At 36.3% G+C, this 18,770-nt stretch overlaps 1 protein-coding gene across 3 annotated transcripts; it reads right to left on the bottom strand.

Moving 5' to 3' along the window:
- Positions 1-1,663: 1,663 nt before the first annotated feature.
- LOC127765001 (inositol hexakisphosphate and diphosphoinositol-pentakisphosphate kinase VIP2-like) lies at positions 1,664-18,542 on the bottom strand. 3 transcript variants are annotated; one of them, XM_052289787.1, is made up of 30 exons: positions 18,003-18,542; positions 17,539-17,598; positions 16,493-16,539; positions 16,247-16,330; positions 15,307-15,370; positions 14,150-14,303; positions 13,808-13,878; positions 13,239-13,343; positions 12,655-12,747; positions 11,738-11,812; positions 11,285-11,370; positions 10,985-11,191; positions 10,800-10,899; positions 10,649-10,719; positions 10,443-10,524; positions 9,407-9,565; positions 8,668-8,710; positions 7,776-7,858; positions 6,855-6,917; positions 6,692-6,766; positions 5,741-5,866; positions 4,987-5,219; positions 4,831-4,875; positions 4,468-4,534; positions 3,320-3,391; positions 2,966-3,210; positions 2,831-2,888; positions 2,576-2,743; positions 2,188-2,262; positions 1,664-2,074 (listed from the first exon to the last, which is right to left on the bottom strand). In XM_052289787.1, exons 1-30 carry the CDS (start codon positions 18,066-18,068, stop codon positions 1,817-1,819), a joined length of 3,135 nt encoding a protein of 1,044 aa, XP_052145747.1. In that variant the 5' UTR covers positions 18,069-18,542; the 3' UTR covers positions 1,664-1,816. The 3 variants fall into 3 exon arrangements, with proteins under 3 accessions (XP_052145747.1, XP_052145748.1, XP_052145749.1); XM_052289788.1 differs by having other exon boundaries at positions 16,474-16,539; positions 18,003-18,019; XM_052289789.1 differs by lacking the exons at positions 15,307-15,370; positions 16,247-16,330; positions 16,493-16,539; positions 17,539-17,598; positions 18,003-18,542 and having other exon boundaries at positions 13,239-13,305; positions 14,150-14,164.
- Between the last annotated feature and the right edge of the window lie 228 nt (positions 18,543-18,770).

The following is an 18,770-nucleotide window of genomic DNA, read 5'->3' as shown; positions in this document are numbered from 1 at the left end:
TAAATTTAAATCACATCAACTTATGTTTATGCAAGCTCATATTGTTTAAGCCATTTCACACATTATTTTTACTTATTATTATCGTAGTAAACTCTCGCAGCATTACGCGGGGTTTCACCCAGTAAACACTAGTGAACTGTAGCCAGCCATTGTCTTGGCTTCTTTGGCGCTGGTAGCCACGTTACAATTTAATTACAAGTTAACGTGGCTGCCAAACAGCAACAGGATTTGATGTTTGATTTTATTTTTCTAATTTTAGTTTGCATCGTTTTCGTGTGAATATAGTTACTAGAGAATATTTTTTACGGATAATAATATTTATCCATATATAATGGAAATTACGTTACTAAGAATAAAGGCGGAAACATATTCAGATTGAGCCTTAAGCTCTCAACTATTGGTATGGTAATGCCTGTCAAAGACCCATCGCGACAAATTCCTGCTGTCCAAATACTTGGCATAATACGCCAGACGCTTCCAAGCTGCACTTTGCTGAATTGCTGCAAAAGGCAACTCGCTCTTCGGCCACTAAAGTGAAGTTGACATAATCTTTTCTTGCCTTTTATCATCAGCTGTGTCAAAGGGCATACTTATCTATTAATTTCTTTTAAGAAAAATGAAATGATATGCTATTGTAATCTTTCCACAGTCAATGGAAGCATCCAAACGTAGAGCGACACTTGTCAGTGCAATGTGTGATCCAATCATGCCCCCAAATATAAATTAGAGTTTAAATCATTTTTAAAATGGCCAAAAAGAAAGACGAGATGAAGATATCATGTTTCACACATCCCTTGTCTTTCTTCACCTACCTCGCTAGGTTTCCGGCTTTCATCACACTATCTTTTGCTTATTTAACAATTGGAAAATCTTGCCTTTAGGAGTATATCGTTGATGCAAACAAAATATTTTATTTTAATTTTGCCTTATTGTTGTAGGTTTTGACCAGATCTCTTAAAATACACTAAAAACTACGGATGCTACCCATGCTCATGTTTCTTGAGACCAGGCTCACCAGATGGTGGAGTTTAAATGACATAAGCACACGTAACCTATACTTTACAACTCAATCAGATTCTAATATCATTCACCAGACAATGATCGTGTCTAGCTGATTGACTGTGCAGCCTTTTTTTTTCAGCAGAGTTGAAGTGTGCCAAAATAGATGTGCATGAGCTAACCAGCTGCAAGGTGGAAATCAAATGCAAGGAAATTAGTGCATGCCTAGGTGTTAGCATAGGTGTTCTCCAACAGACATTGTCTGATGAACATTGTCCATGTTGCCAAAATGCCAACATTGTCCAGAGCTTGATCAGGAGCAGAAAGTATATTTGATCCCTGGACAAGCCAGTTCCTGAAAAAACTTGAGGAGATTGCATATTCAGAGTTAGCTTTGCATGTACTCCCTCCGTTTCAAAATGTTTGACACCGTTGACTTTTTAGTACGTATTTGACCATTTGTCTTATTCAAAAAATTTAAGTAATTATTTATTCTTTTCATATCATTTGATTCATTGTTAAATATACTTTCATGTGCACATATAGTTTTACATATTTTACAATTTTTTTAAAATAAGACGAACAGTCAAATATGTGCTAAAAAGTTAACGGTGTCAAACATTTTGAAACGGAGAGAGTATATTTTTGTGCTTCACCAACAGGATTTGAAGACATTGGGCAAGAGCATTTATAAAGGATCCAGTCTCTGAAACATTCGACAAAGTTACCAAAATTGGGCAAATGGTGTTGCCACCAGATGCTAAAAGTTGAGAAATATTCACATGGATCAATTCTACCCATTTTGTAGCCTTTTCACTTATTTCCCGTTAGTCGCACCCTTGTGAAAAGGCCAGAGACTAGCGAGTCTTTCAAGCATTCCAGAGCCTTTGAAGTAGCCAGAAAAGGCTTGTGGCGCAGCAGCTGGAGGGAAGTCTTCAGGAGGCATCGCAAATGGTCGCACCATTTTCTCAAACTTGTCCAGTGTTAGGCAGGAACCAACTTCCTGCAGTCTCTCAGGCCCCATTATCGGCAGGGTGTGCTCCTGGAGCAAGGAAGTATTTTCACTGGTTTTATCCTGGACCAAAACATATATTACATGAGTAAGTCTCAATTGCTCAAATGCATCTAGTAGCGAGCAAGCACACCGGAGCTCATGTCCTGCGTTGCAAAAGAAGGTGCAAGCATCACCTCTAGAGGACTAAGATCAGCACCACGACTAAATGTCATTTCAATCCGGAACCTTTTCTCATCTTCTAAAGGAACCTGTAAATACGAAATCCGGTAAGCAAATAAGACCGTGTAAAACAACAACATCCAAATTCCAGAGAACTGGCTGTACACGTTATCCCAACAGTAAGAACTGTAACCTATGAAGCACATCAACATAAGTAGGTGCAAAACAGAGAATAGTCAAGGAAATAAGATAAAGAGATCCAGGACCTCATCGCACATAAAATGGCGGTTTGGAAACATATGGTCTCATGTATTTTGTGAAAAACAGAAATCTTACCCAGAATAAAAATAGCATTTGTAACAAGGCAAGTTTTCTTGTGAGCCATATGAAAAAGATCCATACCTCAGTATTTTCAAACATTCTAAGCACAATATTACTCATGTAGTCAAGCTCCCTGGTTCTATGCAGTCGGTCTAAAGCGCTTTGGCAGACAAGGCTATCCTCCCCTTGTAGACATTCATCCAAGTTGCAATAGCGAAGGACATTCATTAAGGAGTGTATGTGAGATTCCTGTTAAAGAGAATGTTAGAATAACAATTAAATCCAAAAATGATGATAAGAACAAAAGCAAAGCTGAACATGAAGTCTCATGCATACTGATGTGAAATAAAGCCTTGTCCGGACATGTCTGTCAGGTGTCTTTACATTAGCATACCTGGAATAAAGTGAATTAGAGAAATTAAATACACATGTGATTAGGATTGATTAGGATTGATAAAACCAAGGGCATACTTAGGATCTAAGCGGTATTTAGTTTCTCTATCATCTTCATCTTCCTGATCCAATGATTTCTCACTTGTGGAACTAGATCTTCTTCCATCCTCATTTCTAGTTTGAAGTTTTTGTTGGTACTCTGATTCTTTCGTTGGTAAGAATGTAGCTTCATCTTCTGTAAATTTTGGATCTGAAACACTTATTGCTTCTTCACGAGTGTTCCGTAGATCAATTAAAATTTTTCCAAGTAACCGACGTGCTATCTAGGAAAACCAATCAAAGCATTCAAAATGATTAATCAGTTTGTGGCATTCAAAGAGCATATAATCATCTGTGGATGGAACAAACAGTAACGTCTTTCTTAAAACAAACCTTTGAGCCAATTTTTAGTTTTTGCTTTGGGTTGATCCCATACTCGTTTGGAATTACGCCATCAGCAAGAAGCTACAACAATCAATGTTAGATAAGCTATGATGAAAATATTAAAAACGTCAAAGAGAACTAATCTACGCAAATAAACTAACAAAAAAAAATCCAAAACTATAACATCATATGTGGCTCTAATAGATAAAAGCTATAATTTTTCAGAAGGTCAAACTTTGTAAATTTTTGACAAACAATTAGTCAAATTATAAGTATATTTTAGTGCATAAAATTATACCAATACATTCATTTTTCAAAGAGCGTTCATAAACATTGCTTTTATAGATATTATGAATATATTTATGCGCAATCAATGGTCAAAGTCTTGTCTTAAAGACTTCTTTTCCAAATAAAATATGCCCTACAATTTTCTACAGAGGGAGTAATTGATTTATACGAAATGATAAAAGTATGAAGAAAAGAACATATCTCACTAATATCTAGCTTAATGAAATTCTCACTAATATCTCACATAACATTGTACAAAAAGAATGTGGAATTGGACCTTCTACGTTGAATCATCCAAACAGATGCACTAAACAAACAATGTCTGTTCCAGGTCACTTCACTCCACAAGATCTAGCATAATGAACTTAAGACTCACATCTCTCATAAGGCTATACAAAAAGAATATAAGATTGAACCTTCTATGAGGAATCATCATAACATAAGCACTGACCATACAGTTTGTCTCACATAGTCACATCACCTGAGCATTGGAACTGTATAATTTAACCGCTTGCGATCTTTTCAAGGCCTATGTGACCACAATGCAATAGTCTGCACTCCAAGACTTGTGGAGGCAAAGAAAACTAGGAATGTCATTCTTTATGTGGCACAGGTGACTTGTGTCAAATGATATCCTCAGATGTCAGAACTTCAATGCCCTATCTACCCAGTTGTTCATACCAAAATAATATGGCCATATTTTGCAATTGCATATCAGTATATATTTACAATTGCAATTGACTGATTTCTCTTCTGCAGGAAGTACTTAGTCAATATGACTTCGTGGCTACTCAAGAAGTCCATCAGTAACATTCATGCAAATTTAAAAGAGAGATCAAATGGAAGTATAGAACGTTAAGGTTCCTTACTTGAGCAACTTTGAAAAGCTCTTCCAAACCTTCAAGGTTAAGATGTGCATTATGCAGGAGGTCATATCTGCAATGTAATTCAGCACTTAGATTGTGCGGTTCATGACAGATGTAAATGATCTTTCATAATTCAAATAAGTACATTAGATATATAAGGAAGAATAATGGCATCACGTTATAATTCTGTGTCAAATTTAAATAACTTTATGTCATAATGAGTATTTAGGTACCCTTCAATATATTAGCGGCTTTGGATTCAGAAAAGCTAGAAAATAGAGATTGCTAATGAAAACAGACAGTTAATTCACGCTCCTGATTTCTTTCTAAATAACCTAGTTACTTGAAGATGGTTTGTTCACTTACTTGCAGGAGTCATAGACATCTGGGATTTGTGTAATGTCAAATCGGCTGCAGTAAAATTTATGGAGCACTATATAAGTGATTGGAGAAGGAAGTTATACTTGGTTAATAAAATGATTTCTGACATCAAGAAGTCTAAAAGTGAAACATTCTACTCACTCCTTTCTTTCATTATATAAATCCCTCTCAAGTTTTTTCCATCGAGCAAACATCAAGAGGAAGCTCTCACTACCACAAGGCAACCCGGCAGCAATACGAGCAACATCAATTGTTGTTTTTCCAAAAGCCTTTGCTTGGTCATATCTAGAAAACGAGTTTGTTAATGCAAGCTTCTCATCTTCATCTTCAGCAAGTAGCTTGACTTGTGCAGTTACTTCTTTCGTCAACTTGGCCTAGTAAGTTTTAAAGCAAGGAAATAAGAATCATATACATTTTTGCGTAAATTCTCAAGACAAAACAGTGGCATCTACTGAATCCTACACCATCATGACTTCTAACATTAATTATATTTGCTTCAAAAGGTTTGTTTCATGAATCAAGCAAGACATGCTCCAGTATAAACCTATTGAGCTCAAGACTTCACAGTTGGCATGACTGACACAGTAACATATTGCTTTGAGGTGAATGTGAGCTAATATTTTTCACAGTTCTTTGTTAATCATCAGCATATACATAAATACCAATTATTAGCACTGCCCTAAGTTCTCAATATTTTTGTTCTCATATCTTTTGAAGAAAAGACTGCCCTACATGAGACAGTCCAATATTTTCCATAGCTGTCTTCTCTTATTATTAAAACCTCTCCTAGAGTGGTTTAGAAATGCATTATTGAAACAAATGCTGTAAATTATTTGAATACTTCAAAAGATGCTTATGAAAAAGACCAAGCTTATATCCAGTCAAAGTACTGTACCATCTTAGGGAGAAGCTGCGAAGCATTTGCAGGCAATCCTGCACCATCAACCATCCATGGAAACTCCACTGGTTCATTGGTATTCTTTGCTTTAGCATTTGTAATGATGATCTCATGCAATCTAGCCTGAAAATGTTTATTTATTTAATTTTTGGTAATAGTATATGATGAACAGGAATAGAAAGCAGCAAGGAGATCCTAGTTATTAAGTGAAGATATGACAATACAGAAGGATTAAGAATTAGCTTATAGTAACTAAGTAACATCACAGGTGCTTCTAAAGATTTATGAGGGGTGAAAAATAAAGTAATGGTTAGATTCAACACTAGCAAGTGTTAAAACTCATAGTTATGCCAGGCGGTTGTCCTGGCATATACAAGATACAGGCTAGACTTGTAATATACTCGTAAATGATCTAGCTTCCTGAGATTAAAGCAAACATGCCAAAACATATACATATCTAATTGTATCGTATATGGAACTGGTTGACATGGTAAGTATGGACATGGCATGAATTATACGGGACTTGTAACAAGTAACTGTCATGGGTAGGTGGTTTTGGCCCCAAGCGTCACTGACCAGGAGCTGTGATGAGGAAAGCAAAGAAGACAAGAGGCAGTGAGAGAAACAGGAAGACAGAATAAGTGTCATCAGGACAGGATTTCCTAATAACAGAATCTCATCCAAAATTTCCATACTCTTAGCTATATCCTTTAAATCCTCACAGGCAATCTCTAATTGATCTCTCGATGGAAATCTCCTAACCAAAGAGGAGTATCAATCCAACTAAGCTGAAGAGGATGCACCAGTGCCAGTCCACAGTAGCACCAGACAGTATATACCTTAAAATTAACCTCTTCGCAGTATACTATGTGCTTGTGTCTTTTTGAGACTTCAATACTTCAGAGTCCATAAACAAATACCGGGTGTTTATTAAATATGAGAGCAAACCTTTGCTTCATCCATCTCGATGCTAGCATCTTCCAATCCATCTAGCATAGATGAGTCTTTACTTACTAGAGAGACCTGGAGAAGTTAGTACAAAGGCAGAGTTGAGAAAGAGGCAGGAGTCACAAGTAAGCAACAAAAAGGATCTAAATTATAAGCAACAGACCAGTATAGGTGTTAGTTGCCCTTCCAAATCAAGAAGGCCTTTGGCAAATGCTGCTGCTGACATCTGACAAGTACACCATCATGAACATATACTCAGATGATAAATAACATTACAAGAGAAAATAACGCATAGCCACATACTATAAGACAAGTTGCAGACGATCCACTTCTATTTTGCTGCTATCTTCTCTCTACTATACCCAGTGATAGCATCCACTTTTATGATTATCCTACTGAATAACTTATCCTATCATTTCTGCAATATATTTTTCTGTATTTATGTGTTCGAGTACAACAATTTGTCAAAGTGTATAACAGTGGTGTAATTTTATCAAAGTAGTGAAAGTACCAAAATGAGCGTGCTGGGCTTGAATATACAGATTTGAAGTTAGGCTATTAGTTATGACAATAGTATATTTTGCCTGGTTTTCCAGTAGTCCAGGAAATAGTGAAAAAATGCAATTATCTAGGAGTACAATTAGATTACAGAGTTTCCAATAAAGTTTGAATATGCATTGATTAATATTAGACTGATTATTGCTTCCGAGCCATCCTGAACACGGTATGGATATGATCAAGCAGATTTAGCACTATCTGAGAAGAACAAACATCATATATCACTGAGACCAAACAATTTTCATCAGCTTAAGTTATGTTTGCCCCCATCCATTGTTCCGTATTTGATAGGTTAAACACAAGCAGGTATGGGCTTTATTACCACAGGAAATAAAAAGTAGTTGAAAGGTAACTAACAACAATTACCTATCAACTGGTAAAATTTTCCTAAATCCTGTTGGCATGACCAATGTCAGCATAGAAAGGAAAAACAGAATAAATTAAAAAAATAAAACTATTTCAGATTATCTAAATTGAACTATTTCAGAGGGGCTACAAATTGAAAAAAAGAAGACCAAAAGTATACCTGCACACGGCCTTCATCTGAACTGTATATTTTTAAATCATGTCTGTAGGTGCTATGAAGGCGAAGCAAACCAGTTCCTTCACCTATATTCAGGATAACATACTAGTAAGAAAAGAATATTGAGTACAAGAAATAAACTTTTTTTTAAAAAAAAAAGAGAAAAGAAAACCAAGATGATACAAGGTCATCATGCAAGACAAGGCAGCCTGACAGGGATCACATTTCATTGAGAACATTACATTACTTAAAATGTTTTAAAGCTTAAATACATGCAACTTTATTCTTAAAAAAAAGAAATCTGCAACAGACTGTAATGTCAGTAAAGTTACTTTTCCTAGCCAATCATTGCCTATAATAATGCCAGGTTCTTATTGCATTTATATCTAAAGAAAATAACTGAAATTTTCACTAGAAGGCCCATTAATGACAGGTGTGCTAGGGCCCTACTTGACAATTCTGTCGTTTATGTCAATGAGCCAATTGTAAGCTGAAGGTTTTGAAAAACATAATTGATGTAGGTATTGTACAGATATTTAACTAGCTAAAATAAGTTGCAAAGATAAAAAATGGGTGTTCTATAATTTCTTGTTTGCAACCATCAAGAACTTCATCTAAGCAGTAACTTCAACAAGCCACATCAACTACTCACATACATGTTATTATGACAGCTAAGTCACCTTTTACATGAACTTCCTTTCCAAATTAATTAGAAAATTGTTGTAGTAAACTAAGTGGAACAGGTGTTCAACATCACAAGCCTGCCAAGGACCTAGGCCACTACTGCTCAAGTTTATGGATCTCCAGTGTAAATTTCTCTTTTCACTTGAAAAGAACATCAAAGATAAAAAAAGTTCTTTACATAATAACAGAAGCAACACAATGTGAATCTTACCTGGATATATATTGTTTCTGAAAAACCTACCCAACTCTTCAGCCTGAATGAGAAGCATGAAAAATAAAATCATGACGTAAGAATAAAGTTGATCACAAATGCAACTGTATGAACTTTGTTCCTGTTGTATCCAAATTTGCTCATTCGGTTGTAAGAGTTATTTGTGGATTGATGATAAATTGAAAATTGTATAAAAATTTTCAAATTTCTATTGTACTTATTCTAGATCATTACAACTCATCGATATTTGGCTAGTACGACATAATAGAACCTAGTTGACTAACCATCCCACCACCACCTCTTGAGTTGGTGGGACCTTCTATGGATATGTTTTTCTTCTGATATATATATAGAGCCTTGCAAGTTTACAATATTCTGGTATATTCATTTAAATTCCATTGCAATGCTTAGGTACTAGCCTAGATTGGAGTAACAGAAAACTAGTGATTGATACAGAATAATTCTAGCTCTGATGCTTATTAAATTAAACTTAGATTAATTAAGTTGTAATGAGGAAGGGTGGATATTTACCATGAGAATACATAATACTCCCTCCGTCACGAAATAAGTTCATTTTTCACCCATCACATATACCAATAGAAAACTAACTCCGATGAAATGATTGCTCAAAAATGAACTTATTTTGGGACAAATGGGAGAGGCCAAAAATGAACTCATTGTGGGACAGAGGGAGTAACAAACAGTTGAAAATTAAAGTAAAAAGTTATGAGTACAAAACCTGCTTTCTCCCAGCATGAGTGAGTACACCGCCATATTTTAGAATCATCAGTGCTTCAATTGGTCGTTCCTCTTCACCATCACCACAGCGCTTTGGAACTCTAATCCATTTCAGTGGCTTTAGTTGCACTTTTCTATAAATACCAGAGAAATGCCCACCCTAGTGTTGCAATGATAACAAAAATTATCATATGTCAGCATTCTTGTAAAAGAATGGTATAACCTTGTTATGACAGATATGCCAGCACCCTTTAGAAGGCTGGAGGATATATACAAGTTCCATGCTCCTTTTACCACTAGTTCATTATGTTTGACTACAAGGTATGCAAGACAAATATGGCACCTTGTTCCATTAACGGCAGGAAAAGAATAAGTAACTAAGAGTGAAAAGATTATTATAGCTCCAAAAAAAATTATAATTTCTTGAATTGACCAAAAATTAACAAAAATCTAACAATGTTAGTATCAGAGTCTACTGGTTTATAACTTAAAAGTTTGAGAAATCAATAGTAAATAGCATTCATGCCTCCATTTGTGGCATCATGAACTAAGTGGCTACAAAGCACACTGAATACATTTGTGTTAGCTATATAATAATAAAGAGCCTCCACGGGGTATATCTAGTGTAAACCTGAACAAATATTAGGAACAAGAATATTAGGACTCAAATTAATGAAAAGAATGTTAACAAATTGACAAGAAAGTCTATGGATTGATAGCAAAAACAGAAAGGAAGTGAGGTTCCGTGGAAGCGGAAATAACAGCATGTATTTCTATTATTATTCCATAGCGAGTTAGAATAATTGTCCCACTTTGTTTCTTCCAGCGCATAGTCATTTGAAATATAAATTTCTAAATAAGGGACTACCCATTCATCCAGATTCGAGTGTTTGTCATGCCTATTTGATGCCAAACTGAAAAGGTTTTGCATGCATAATACTAGCTACTTGTATGAGTTTGCGCAAGATATGTTCCCCCATAACCTGGTGAAGAAATATCCATATCACATGGACAGGCAGATTTGAATTAAAAATTACCTCCTCCAGTACTGCTTTGACTTGACGAAGCTTTTCAATATGCTCCAAATCCTCAGCATCACTGTCACTTTCCCGGCCAGACCTAGATAATATAAATTTGGTTGAGTAAATAGAAGATCAAACTGACTAAATTAACAAGTTTGCGAATTGTGGCAAGCCAATAGAAGAATAAACTTGCACAGACAGCTAATTCTGGATTGGCTTACCTTGTTGGTGGTACAAGCTGCCTTGTGGCATCTAGCAAGTCTTGTAGTTGCACGGCACTTTTCAGTTTTGTCTGCAAGGAAATCAAGAAAAAATGATTTAGTTTAAGCACCAACAGGATAATGAAAAATAAATATTCCACAAAGGGGATACCTCAGCTCTTGGCTTTCCACCATTGTATTTCAACATCAAATTCAGGAGTTTTTCCTCAGTAACTTTCAATTTCACTTTCTGCTTTGGTGTCCGATCGCCACTAAACAGATATTAGATGTCAAGACACAACACCAATATTTATCATTCAATACCAGCTTAACCAGCATAGAGGCAGTAATCCTTACTGGCGTATCACAACAATGACAGAACGTAATTCTTCTGACTGCCCAAATGTGCCAATTATTCCACTTCCTTGTCGTGTAAGACCTTCAGTGGGCTGAACTGGTTCATTAGATTTCCAAGGAAGGCTTGGAGGGATGGTTGAAGAAAGATGAGGTGCCTTTGCATCTAGAAATATCTTTCGTAAGATGCATGCAGCATCGTCATAATACCTGAATGATAGAAAAAGTTACGCAAATCTTTCAGAACTAATTAAGGTCCATAGACAGTCTGTAAGAAAAGAACACTAGGATTAAATAAATTACTTGTACGAGTTCTTCACAAAGCTCCATCCATTAACGTCACAAACATATGATCTTCCATCACACCTTAAGAGATCAAAACCACAAACCTATGGAAACAAGTCATATCAGAACATAATAGGAATATTAGGAAATACTATGATAAACGCAAGGCGGTTATCATGAAAAGAAGATGAGAAGCAAGCAAACACGATAGATGCAAAGTATCTAAAGCATAACTATAGAGATAGTAAAACATACTACTTCCCCCAAAAATTGGACAACATGCAACACCTTATCTATTCAGCAGAGTTGCAAATTGAAACGAAACTAGATTATATAAGTCTGCTGCAGTATCAGTTGAAGAATTCACTCTCAAGCAAAACAAAACAAAAATAAAAGGCACAATTAATCTAGGCGTTCATTTCATAGGATATTCAAAATAAACTTAAGATATAACAAAGTAAGCTAGCTTACCATCTGCCTAAAAGCACTGCACACGTCTCTTGACATTTGTTTCTCTGTAGGGGTCAAAAGCACAGGATACCGTACCTTCAAGTAATAAAATAAAAGGTAAGAAAGATCAATAGGAAACAGGAATATCAAGAAATGAAGAGGATGACACATTGTTCATGGAGTAGATGAAAAGCTCCGTGTCAAGAAACTTAATTTAGAGTCATAATTCAAACATTACTAAACAACATCCATTAAATAGCCAATAGATTTTTAAACTACTGCGTGTATCAATTAACAAACTCCATGATCTTAAAAATAATAAGGTTTTATTAATTATCATTAGCCATAGGTTGATTGCTCCATGCCTGTCCACATTGGTCTGACTATAGGGCAGCCAATTACAGCCTGGTGCAATACAGCAAGTTCTCACCCCAAAAAATAGTCCGACTATTTCTTCTATGCACTGATGAGTAATATACAATAAAAATGCTAGTTCACGATATATTGATACCAGTGTTTTTACCATACTCCACGGTATAATCATTTAACAAATTGCCAAACCACCAAAAATCAATCCATTGTCTTGTTCTTGGCTACATTATGTAAAATTGTTTGCACAAAGCATGCCCAGTTTAAGTTGACTTCAATATCGAATAAAACCTTAAAGCTGGTAATAACAATCAGAAGTCCATTGTGGAAAACGGTATCAATTTGACCTAACAGATGTGGACATCTCAGCAAAGAGACCTGCTTGACTGTGAATTTGCTTGGAAACAAATGAAATATGTGCAGGTTTCATACCAGTGATGATAACACAAATTTTAGGTGGATTTTTTCTATTTTCATGAAGCAAATACCATGGCACAACATGAACTTTGAACAACACAAATCAATGCATATTCAAATGAATTTAACAAAAAACATGTGCAATCGCTCACTTCTTTCCCATCAGGGTTCCTCATAACAACACCATCAACAACTGGTGATTTACGTGCCTCAGCATGTGCATATCCTGGGCCAACTGTGTAAACCTGAAAATAGTTTTGTGATAATTTAGACGGAAGCCAGAAAAGTGAAATTTGTGGAACATATGTTCCCTGCATGATTTACTCAATGCAAAAGCTCTCCAAACTGTTGAATGAACCATGTCAAAATAGACAAAGAATCCAATAAAAGGAGCTGAGCACACTGAGGCTCGACTTTCTTTTATTGGAAAAAATAGACCAAATGATTTTTCTTTTGTGAAATGTGAACATGGATAGTTTCCACATTTGGTGAGACCGTGAGAAGCTTCTCATCCATAAATAAATTGTATATGGCTGACTGCAAGGATATAGGTCCATTCAATTTCAGGTTTTCCAAAACAAAGCTGAACATAGGAAAGAAATAGATTCATGAATCCTTTTAAGAGAACAGCCAGAACCATTAAAGTGAAACTAATATGCTATTTTTCAGTGTACAGCAGTTGAATCAGAACACTTGCCCAACTAAAAGAACAGAACACTTGCAAAAGTTTTCTTACTTTAACATCCGTCCCACCAGTAGGCATGAACTCCTCGTAAATGTAAGATCCTTCACGCCTCACTCTCCTGACATCAGGATGAAATTCACTAGATCGGTTACCAACCTACATTTAATCAGAAATATAACAAAAAGTTTATTTTTGTATCCAGATACAAGAAAAATACATAAGAATACATGAAGAACAGAAAATGTTGTTTGGTTTCCTCTCTGTTTAGAAACCACCTGACATGTTGACAAACAAAATATAAAGGAGCTAATAATTGAATTCTGCAAAGGGAAATGCAAGGGATCAAGCATTCAAGCCTTGTGATAGCATAGCAATTATAATTAGGTAATCATTGGCCCCTTTTTCCTTAAATTGCAGAAAATAAAAGGCATGGATCCTCAACTCAAAATAACTCCAGAGATATGTTTTCATATATCTTTGTTTTCCAGAAGCCAAAGAATCAAAGCAATTGGCAGGTTTAAGGACTCAAGGGGGAAAGGTAATTACAGTCACCAGGTAAAAGAGTGGTAAGTATGATGCATGAAACTTAAACTGTTGTGGCGTGCTACATTCAAAATTACCTTTCGGAACAGTTCCTTCATTCCACCACCAGCAGAATTAGGATAATATATCATTATTCTATGGTCATCCCCTGAAAAGGATTAAGGAATCAGTTATCGTATAATTGATCATTGTGAGTGAAACATAGACTAACAAGCCATACTACTATAAAAAAGGAGGCTAAAATGATAGTATTTCGTTCACTGTTGTACCCTCAGCACAAAAAAAAAATATAGTGTATGCTTTCATGCATACAGCAAAATCAACCACAGCAGTGCCAATGAGGCAATGGAAACAACAATTCAAAGAGACGAATCACAGTACAGCAGAAATAAGTTAATTAGATAAATACTGGCAATTACCATTGACAGGTTTCTCCACGAAGGGCTTCATAAATCGCTTTCCATGAACCTCAACAAAATCTTCTTGCTCAATAAAGTAGTCTAACTCTTGGTACGGATATTCTCTATTGACAAGAGCATAATTGGGTACAGGAATTCCATACTTCTCCAGATGCTTAATCATGAAAATGATTGCATTTAGCAAAATTTAGTAATTATTCCAAAGAATAACTTGGAAGAGTAAATGAGAAATCATGAAAAACACATCCCATAATTACTAGAAAATTATTGCAACTTGAGGAAGAGCGACTTGGTGTCTGATAAACAAGATGTGGAAGATACATACAAATAAAATATTTAGAATGCTAGCCAATTCGGTCAGTGGCAATCAAAAGTACACCCAAGCCGAAATAACCTTAGATTTTTTTAAAAAAAATGTCATCTGTTAAACTTCGTGCTTCAGTACTCCTGTAAACATATGTGCTGCCAGTACAATATAGAAGAAACTAGGTGCGTTGGTGGTCGTCTGCCACTCCACCACCATTTCTTGAGTTGGTGGGATCTCTTGATTAGTAGATCATTTGTGAATGACTGAAAATTATGTCTGATGTTTGGTTGAAAATTTTATGTGTTTTCTTCCAGAGTTATATAGAACTCCTCAATTATAAAATATATGGAATATTTACTTGAAGTCCGTTGCAACACATGGGTATTCAACTAGTAACTGCATAAATGAATATCTTCTATACTACCTGTAGATGAATCTTCCAAGAATGTCAACTGGCTCACTAACATTTTATTTTATCTTCCAAAAATGTCAAGTGATTCACTGACACCTTGGTAAACACCCCATGCAGAGCAACAACAGAATTTTTTTTTCATCTAGCAGGGGAAACCCCATAACACAATTTATTGAAACTATAAATATGACAGGAGTGCCTATCGGAGCTCTGGAAAATCCACTTTTAAGTAAAGACACTTTGAGAGCAGTAATGCTAAACTGAAACTCTTAATAGGTCAATGCTAGTATGCTGTTCCAACATAGATAACAAGATCACTTCTCACAAAGGTTAAAGATAAAACATATATATTTATTCTAGGAGTGTACGTAATCAGAGAATAAAGATCATGCGTTTTACTGAGCGCAAGAGAAGACACTATGAATGCCATGGAAATACCTCATATACTTTTCTGCGGTCGTGAAGTAGGTGTTGTGGCTCCAATTCATTCACTAAAAAAGGCCTGACATTTATAGAGGATAAGACTGCTGTTACAAAATGCAAGACAACTGGGAGATATGGGCAAACTAAAATCACCAAATGTAACAGAAAAGGTAACCTCTATTCACTTCAAGGAAAAAAAAATCACCCTCAATAAGGTGAGCTGGTGAGGGTGTGAGGCAGTTCTTACTTTTAACATTTTATTTAAAGTAATTAACGGCAAAGAAATTCCAGTGGTTGTAAGAAACAGTAAAAGTTTTCCACTTTCTCAATGCTCTCTTGATCAACTCATGTCCAGTGAGATATCTGGTATACTACACAGATCAATAGCAATGTTCCAATATCTAGATGCATATAAGAAGCTTGTTGATAAGAGGAGTTGGTGATGGAAGATGGTGATGATGTGCAGTGTGCTCCACACTACACTGATTTTCTGTGGATGGGTCTTTGCAGGCAAGGGTGAACCTTTCTAGGGTTGTAGAAAATAATTGCATCGTGTACACATGTGTATATATGGATGAATAGTCCATATGGTTGTATTTAGTTTACATTTAAATATAACTATTTGGGCATTTTTTGAATGAGAATGCATGACATTTATATGAAAACCAGTGCAACGTATGGTACTACACTAGCAAAAGCTTAAAATAAGACGTAAGATAATATTGAAGAGGAACAAACAGAACTTCAAAAATAAAAGGAACACTTCCTTGACGCCGGCCTAGTTGTCTAAATGTTGTATAAGAATCATCATGTACATTCCAAGAAAAATGATACGACAAATTATAATAAAAATTTTGAGAAGTGCTCTATAAATCATTTTGGAAACAGGGATGTATTTGCTAAATCATAATAGAATTTATGCCAACATAACAATGTAGAAGGAAACAGTTCATACCTTCGTAAAGCAGCATAAGCCTCAGCTTTTTTAAGAGGGAAACCAGATGAATAGAAGGCAATCAAGCAATCGCATTTTGGCCAACTGGACATAAAATGCAGATAAGTGAGACATTACTCGTAAACTTACAGCCAAGCATGCACTATATTTATGCCATAAAAAAATACTACAGAAGTAGTGTGGATAAACCTATACTTGAAAAGAACAATGATTAAGTTATCAATAACCTGAGTTGTCATTACATACATCTCAATAGGATCCTCGAGAATAACTTTATCCCCAAATATTATAATCTGCAAGACAAATAAATAATGCTGAATGACAATTGATCTGAAACATTTCAACTTTCTGCACATAACTTGAACATCAATTAATAAATTGAAGTTCAGATAGAGTAATTAATAATGAGATTAAGTATGCCTGAGATAAAAAATAGAGAAATTTGAAGCGTAAAATAAGTGCAGTCCAGGTTTATCAACAGGTTTGATAAAATATATGAAGTATGGAACATAAAATAAAAGAAGCAACATGATGAATTAATGGAAGCAAGGAGTAATTAGTGACATGTGATGTAGCTCGAACTACGGTAATGCATAAAGAATGACGAAGTGGTCAGTGGTCCCGAGTAGAATGCAAAGAACAACATGCAAATGGATTAATATATGCATGCCGTGGACCAAATCCGATGCCTTATCGTCTGCAGAAAGTTAAGATTTCCATTGCATTTCACACCATTGTTTAATTGATAGGGAATCCCGGTTCATATTAAAGCACCGGTCAATAGCTTATATACTTAAAAGGAGTCAACATTGGTGCATAAAAAATGGGGGATATGGAGTACTCAAGTGCTAACATTCAAATATTTAATTGACAATAGTGGCTAAATTATCGGTAAAGCAAAGTAGGCGAACTTAAGTCCACCCAAAAAGAATATTGCAAAGAAACTGAGAGATCACTCGTGTCCAGTACAGATTAAGGGACCTAGTTGCTATAAGACAAAACATTTGGGGACAAACCGCAAAAGCAACCACATGATGGGGACCTCAAGTACTGGTATCCACAAAGAAAAGATGCAGAATAAATTGGTATCCACAAAGATTCACGGATGTCTCGCCATAAAATATTTCGAAAAAGCAATTTTTTTTACCAAAAAGAAGAAAATTTATCGTATGCAATTCCATCCACCCATCCACTGATCCACATGACAAGCTTCAATCGCACACCCGTTTCCACTTTTGCAAATTGATCGAACAAAGAAAGAGAAACGGCTTGGAAAAAAAAATCTCGCGTACCTCGAATTCTCCAAATGCACGGAGCCTCTCAAGAATCTGCTCCATTGGAGAGCAGAACACCTGCAGAGAAAAACAAAAAAAAATCAAGAGATTGATTAGACCATATCATAATCATAGTCAAGAACCAGCGGCGCGACTAGAAACCTCATTCCTCAAGAACCGGCCAAATCAATCAATAGGCAGCCGCAGTAACGGCAACAAGGCGAATCAAATCAAGAACCAGAAACGCACGGCAACAGCACGAATCGATCAAGAAACCAGAGACGTCCAAAAGAAAGAACAGATAAGTGATTAGTGAACACAGGAGAGATCGAAAAGGAAAAAAAACGAAAGGAAAACCAAATCAAACAGCCATATCCATGCGTTCGCGGATCACGTGAACCACCCAAAAAAAAAAAAAGAGAAGAAGAAAAAGAAAAGAAAACGAGAGTCCTAGAACCAAAGGGCCGCAAGATCCCCCCGACCTTCTTCTCCATGACGCAGACGCCAATGGTGATCGAGTAGGCGCGGCCATTCCCCTCCACCACCATTACGTCCCCCTCCCCGCTCCCGATCCGCGTCCACGGAGCGTGCGCGCGAATCTGGAAAGATTCCCACGCGGACGCGGGGGGGCTGACTCGAGAGGCCAAGATTTGATCTCCTCCTCGGGTGGAAACTTTGGAAGAGACCGGAGACGCTCTCCACCTCTCCGTGTTCCACACAGCTTTCTCCTCTCCGCCGCCGCCGCCGCCGCCGGGTTGGTAGCCGCGGGCTCCCGCTCGCAGTCGCAGGAAGGAGGAAGGAGGAGAAGGCCGAGGCTGGCTCTTATCGGTTGCACAGTGGAGGGTGGAGGCGGTGCTGTGGGGCTTGCCTTGGTTTTAATGCTGTGGCCACCCCCGTTGGTTAATGAATCCCGTTTGCTTTCAAAAGGACGTGACTATGCAGAGATTGCACTCTATATTGTCTTAACTAGAGACTCATTTTACCTATTAGTACACCAAATGATACACGTATTTTTTCTTCTTCTTATGGACTTTTCTTTTAAATTATTTATCCGATTTATAATCCGATTACACTATAGTTCGTTGCAATTAAATCTTTATAACAAGATCTTACATGACTATATTTTAATAAAAGAAATATATATGTTGTAAATTACTTTTATTATAGGAAAAAGTACGAATTACCCAACCGAACTATCGTGGTCGTCCGAATTACCCCCCTGAACCACAAAACCGGACATTCTACATTCT

The sequence above is a fragment of the Oryza glaberrima genome, chromosome 3 (assembly GCF_000147395.1).
Source record: "Oryza glaberrima chromosome 3, OglaRS2, whole genome shotgun sequence".
Taxonomy (NCBI): Eukaryota; Viridiplantae; Streptophyta; class Magnoliopsida; order Poales; family Poaceae; genus Oryza; species Oryza glaberrima.
This window is presented reverse-complemented; position numbering and strand designations above follow the sequence as displayed.

Excerpts from the sequence above, each read along its gene's own strand:
- LOC127765001 (XM_052289787.1), bottom strand. The coding sequence starts at position 18,068 with ATGGTGGTGGAGGGGAATGGCCGCGCCTACTCGATCACCATTGGCGTC. Across the intron at positions 17,599-18,002 it reads TCTGCGTCATGGAGAAGAAG|GTGTTCTGCTCTCCAATGGA; the intron begins GTCGGGGGGATC and ends TTTTCTCTGCAG. Across the intron at positions 2,889-2,965 it reads AAATACCGCTTAGATCCTAA|GTATGCTAATGTAAAGACAC; the intron begins GTATGCCCTTGG and ends ACTTTATTCCAG.